The sequence below is a fragment of the Zingiber officinale genome, chromosome 7A, assembly GCF_018446385.1.
Source record: "Zingiber officinale cultivar Zhangliang chromosome 7A, Zo_v1.1, whole genome shotgun sequence".
In the NCBI taxonomy this organism is placed as follows: Eukaryota; Viridiplantae; Streptophyta; class Magnoliopsida; order Zingiberales; family Zingiberaceae; genus Zingiber; species Zingiber officinale.
The window spans coordinates 109159555-109165553 of NC_055998.1; the positions used below are offsets into that span (position 1 = coordinate 109159555).

The window sequence follows — 5999 nt, forward strand, 5'->3', positions numbered from 1 at the left end:
ACGTTGATGTGCTGGCTTAGATCGGTTCCTTCTGTTATATTCAGCCCGAATAATTTTTGCTTGAGATACAGCTTGCTTGTCAATGACTTTGACATGTACTGGCTTTCTAGTTTTTGCCAAACTACCACTGGTGACTCCTCGTCCATGATATGGTACATCACGTCATCCGTAAGACAAAGTTTGATTGTTGCTACCACATTCGCTTGAAGTTCTTCCCAATTTGATCTCTCTATGCTTTTCGGTTTCCTTTCTCCTAGCACCTTCACCATGTCTTATTGCACCAACAAGTTCTTGACTCTTCTTTGCCATAATCTGAAGTTTACGGTTTCATCAAACTTCACCATATCAAACTTTGCAGAAGGCATCCCCGACATGTTAAAGAAATCTGCCAAAACCTGTAGCTTTGATACCAATTGTTGCACAAAGAAGGGGGCAACAACACCTCTCAACCTCTAATGCGGAAGAAGAGGAAGAGATCGCGCGGAGCAACAAGACAAAGACACACAAAAGAAGAGCAAACACAAGGAAGGAGGAGAAGAAGAAGAGTAACCATGGTTTGACGACGTGCCTACTCCATAAAACGGCTGAAGCTTTATTAAAATTCTCTCTACACAAGAGAATTATATTACATGATTCTTGTGGTTGTTATTATACAATAGGTTTACAATGACCTATATAAATAATGCACAAACCCCAGACCCGATAAATTCGTAATAGAATTTTATTATAAAAAATCACAACAGAATTCTGTTATGGAAAATCGTAACAGAATTCTGTTATATAAAATTACAACGAATTTCATTATGAAAAATCTTAACATATCTTTCTTCTATGATATCCATCATATTGATCTTTATTCAAATATGAGCTACCCGTCAACAGGACATTTTATGTGACGAGAAGATTTTGAATTAAAAAAAAAATGATGTGGACTCGCCACAAGGACGGTCCACAAATTTATATATAGAGAGAATTTAACCCACACTTATTCAATCAACATTCTTAAATGACTCTCACATACATGCCTGGTTACTCGGAGTATTTATGGGCGTCCGGATTCACTTTTACAAATCAAGGTGTCCAAGAATGCTATTGGGCGTCCGGACATGTGAGCATAGTAAGTATATATATATATCCACGGGAGAACGGATTAAAAGGAACAACAAACGAACCCTCCAAAATGCATCAAATCAAAGCAATAATAATAAACAACGTGCTTAAGAGACGAAAATTTCACATTTCACGTCCAGGAATAACACTGCACAATCGAATGGAACAGTCGCATGGAAACACGCCGGCACGTCGAAGTTTGCGCTGCCGTTTTGTTCGTCTCACGGAATCTCTTCAATGCGGGCTACGACCTCCGACATCGACGGGCGGTGGTTGGGGACCAGCGCAGCGCAGTCGACGGCCAGCTGCATCAGCTGCATCATTGCCTCCTCAGCTTTCTCATCTCTCAACAGTTCGACGTCGAACACTTCCGTTCTCCAGTTCACTGCGGCCACGGATTGGACCCATGTTGGGAGGTCGACGCTGTCGTCGCTGTGAGGCGTCTGCGTCGGAGATTTGGCAGTGAGTAGCTCCATCAGAAGAACACCGAAGCTGTAGACGTCGGCCTTCTGCGAGACCTTGCGCACGTCGGTGACCTCCGGCGCTCGGTAGCCGACGGAGCGTTGGTCGGGCATCGGGACGGAGCCTAGGCTGCTTAGGCCGAAGTCGGAGACGCAAGCGTCGTAAGTTTTAGTGAGGATGATGTTGGACGACTTAATGTTGCCGTGGGAGAAGCCGGAGCCTTTCAGGTGGATGAACTCGATGCCGCGGGCTGAGCGGAGCGCAATTTCCAACCTTGTCTCCCAATCGAGAGGCTCGCGACCAGACACTTTGTTTCCTACGACAAAAGAAGAAGATGAAGAAGAGCCATCAGTACCGTCTCTTTGACATTTCGCCAAACAGCTTATGGACGGAAAAGAGTGCTTGCCGTGGAGAAGGGAGGAGAGGCTTCCGTTGGGTACGACTTCATAGACCAAAAGCTTCTCGTCTTTGCTGTAGTAGTAGGCCTGAAGGGCGACCAGGTTGGGGTGGTCCATGGCGCCGATGGCATCCATTCTCTCGCGGAACTCCTTTTCCGAGAGACTGACGTCCCTGAGGCGCTTAACCGCCACCACCATCCCCATCTCCAGCATCGCCTTGTACGTCGTGCCACTCGTCCCTTTCCCAAGTACCTCCGCCGACGCTCGTAGCAAGTCCTGCAAGTCGTAGATCCTCTGAACCTTCCCGGTGAAGACCAGTTTCCGACCGACCCCGTTTGCCCCTCCCGAGACTGGCAAAGGCGAAGACGCCACTGACGGCAGTTCCGTCTTCTTGTCTGGAGTGTCTCGCCTGCCCCTCAACGCCATCTCCGCTTCGGGCTGCAATTTCCGCACCTCCTTTGGCTTTGCCTCGCCCTCTTTGCGGGCTCGGAAGCAGAGGACCGTGAGGAGGAGCAGGAGGATCAAGAAGCCGACGGCCGCGCCAATCGAAAACCCGGAAATTTCGCCGGCGGAGAGTTTCTTTTTGCCTCCGGATTTATTGGAAATGTGGGTATAGCCCAGCGGTGACAGCGCCGGCGCCACCAAGTTCGAGTTGTCGCCAGGGCAGGCGGCAAGCGGTCCTCCGCAAAGGGAATTACCGATGAAGGAACTAGCTGGAATTCCTCGTAAGCTCGAAGGGATAGATCCGTTGAGATGGTTAAAGGACACATTGAAAAGGAAGAGGTTAGGGTACCGGAGATCAGGGATCTCGCCGGACAGCCGGTTGCGGTCAAGAAGCAGCGCATAGAGGTTGGTAAGTTTGTTGAAATCCTGAGGTATTACGCCATGAAATAAGTTTCCCCCCAGGTTAAGGCGGACGAGCTGACGAAGAGCGAAGATGGGAGGAGGGATCTCGCCGGAGAAGCGGTTGTTCTGGAGATGAAGCAAGCGTAGATTGACGAGCGCGGCGAAGTCTTGCTGGAGAGTTCCATAGAGAAGGTTGTAACGTAAGCTGACGGCTGTGAGAGCTGTGAGATTACCCAGCGTTCCGTGTGGGATTTGGCCGAAGAGGTCAGCGCCGGGGAGGCGGAGCTCGGTGACGCGGTTATCGGAGCAGGTGACTCCGTCCCAGGCACACGGAGAGGGGTCAGAAGTGTTCCACCGGTGGTTGTCTCTGAATACGGCAGCTCGGAAGGCTAGGAGCGCAGCACGATCGGATGCGAGATCGTCCGGCGCTGCGCCGCCGAACAACGATGACGAAAAGAGAAGGAAGAGAAGGAGCGACCTCATTGGCAGGAAAACGGGCGCCGTTGATAAAAATTCTGTATGGAGAATGCTATAATTCCATGGAAAAGATGTAGTCGCCGCCGCCGTCGTTTCTCCTTCTTCTCCGACTCAAGTAGTCGCGAGCGCATACAGGTCGCCATGATCTTTTAATTTATTTCGTAATGGATATTTTTTAATTAAAAAAATCATTAAATTTTTAAATAACCGTTTAGGAGATTTTGGTTGTGGACGACTCGGCGGCAAACGTTGATCCCTTGTTTTGATGACGTGTCAGTAACACTTGGCTCGGCAGTGGACGTGGGACCCAGTAAATCACCCAGGAGAGACAGACGTGGGATTATGTTCATGTGGGGCCCACTCTTGTTTTTTTGAAATCACAACACCAGTTTCCACCCTGGTCGTTGTTGGGGACAGGAGCAGGGCACCCGTAGAGTTGGTAAGTGAAATGGGTTGGCAGGACAGCTGCCGTTTTGCGGGCTAATCCTAAAAGCATGAAATAATAAATAGGTTTTTATTTGAGCTGCTCAACGCAGAGGTGGGGCCGAACTCCGAAGTCCTAATAGGCTGGCGAGAAGCTTCTTACGAGAATATTTACTTGGTGGGAAATATCTGCGGCTTTAATTTTAAAAATAAAAAAACATTATTTATTTTGTTATTGTTAAAAAAGGGTATCCATGATTAAAAAGTATATTAAATGTTCCTTCTAAATTTTCTTCTCAAATTATTTCTCTTTACTCGATCGATCCAACAAACTTAATCCAACTCGACCGCCTAAATAAATCAATCGAGAGCTGAACCAATTAATGATTTTATAAAGTCATTTTAAAACTAGTTCTTTAATGTTTTTCTTAGTCATGCTGTTATTCTATTTATTGTACTTTTCTTTTTGTTCTTTAATGGAAATATGTGAAAAAAAATTCAGCAATCATCAAATGAGCGTACTTAAAAAATTTTAAAACAAAATTCAGCCATCCATCCATGAAAGAGCCGGAGCGCACTTAAAAAATTTTAAAACCTACACTTAATTTTTAGATTTATCATATGACATATTTATTTTTCATTTTATCCCTCGCGCACAATCACTATTAACGCATTCTGGTGCTGGATTAAAAAAAAACAACAAAATCAAATTAGTTTTAGGGTTTATGTAGCATTCCAACTGTGTTATTCTTTGAATAAAGTATTATAGTGGGGGGATAAAATGGAAAACAAGTGACTTTTTGAGAAATCTAAATATTAAATGCGACTTTGGATAATTTCGTAATTTTATGTGCACTTTTGATCAATTGCCTAAAATTACTTTGTATCATTTAGGTGGTGTTTAATTTAAGGGTTTAGAAATGAGGAATGGATTTATTCCTAAACTTTGTATTTGGTTGATGTGAATATAATCAAGATTTTGGAATGAAATCCAAAAATTTGGGTATGGATGAAACTCATCTCCTCCTTTGGATTTTAATGGAATAAGAATGTGAATTAAGTTTTGGACAAAAATACTCTTAGTATATTTGTTCAATTTTTCTTTCATTTTACACTCTCTCTCTTTGTTCTTTCTCATCATATTTTCTCTCTCCTTATTCTATCAACACACTTTCTCTCTCAACATACTTATTCTCTCTCATCACACATTCTCTACCATTTTCTCTCTATATTTTCTCTCTATATTTTCTCCCATCACACACTCTCTCTCCTTATTTTTCTCTTTTCATTCTCTTACATCACACTTTTGTTAGTGTGTGCACTTATGTGCCAAGACACTCCTTATGTATTTTGTGGATAATTATTTAATAAAGGCAAGAATTTATCATTAATTATTTACTTTTCTGTACGTATATGATTAATGATAAAGTCCCACAGATTAATGGGTATATTAATCTGAAACAGTCCTTGATCTGATAGATATCTAGAGGGGACATGGATATCTAGATCAACGCTAAGTATGACTAGGTCGAGATAGACCGGAGGGATGGATATCCAAGTTGTACTTGGGGGTGCCTTGAGTTTAGAGGTACACTGGACACGACCCGCTCAAGAGGAGACCACATATTAAGCATCATTGAGTATTCCTCTTATGAAGGAGTGTAACTAATCTTTTGACTTGAGACCTTCATTTATTCTATGCGTGGAGTTATGTGCTTTGACGCCGTTAAAAGCAGTCTTTAATCGGATTGTGATTAATACGGTAGTTGGGTGTATGACAAAACGTAGAGAGAATAGTGTTGAGTCAATAGAGGATTCATCGCTCTCTTGGATTAGGAGTTAACATTCTGGCCGCTTGATAGAGATATTAGTGACTCAAAATCCATGGCCATGGGAGGAATGATTTATCATTCAAGAGGAGTCTATTATATCTTGGAAATCAAGTAAAATAATTAATTTGGTAATGATGCATGATCCGGTGGTAAGAGCCCGGGACCCCCCAACGAGGGGTCAACGCCACTTAGAGGTCAAATGGCCAAGCAGCCCGCCGAAGAAGGGTGAGCCGACCGGACTTGGAAGAAATGGACCAGACCGATCGGCCGACTAAGGGACATTCGGTAGTAAAAGGCGCCTTGACCAGGTCGGGGTTCCGACGCTCTGTCGAAACAGTAGTTAAGAGCCGAGCGGAAGAACCAGGAAACAATGACTGCTAACAGTCTCTACATAGCGCCTACTGGAAATTTCCCCAGCACACCAATGTCAACGGCGGGCCGGACGCGAGGT

At 44.4% G+C, this 5999-nt stretch overlaps 1 protein-coding gene across 1 annotated transcript; it reads right to left on the reverse strand.

Annotated features, from left to right (window-relative positions):
• Positions 1-1310: 1310 nt before the first annotated feature.
• On the reverse strand, positions 1311-3400 carry LOC122000362 (probable inactive receptor kinase At1g48480). The gene is made up of 2 exons (XM_042554782.1): positions 1979-3400; positions 1311-1888 (listed from the first exon to the last, which is right to left on the reverse strand). The coding sequence occupies exons 1-2, from the start codon at positions 3297-3299 to the stop codon at positions 1332-1334; spliced, it is 1878 nt and encodes a 625-aa protein (XP_042410716.1). The 5' UTR covers positions 3300-3400; the 3' UTR covers positions 1311-1331.
• Positions 3401-5999: the final 2599 nt, after the last annotated feature.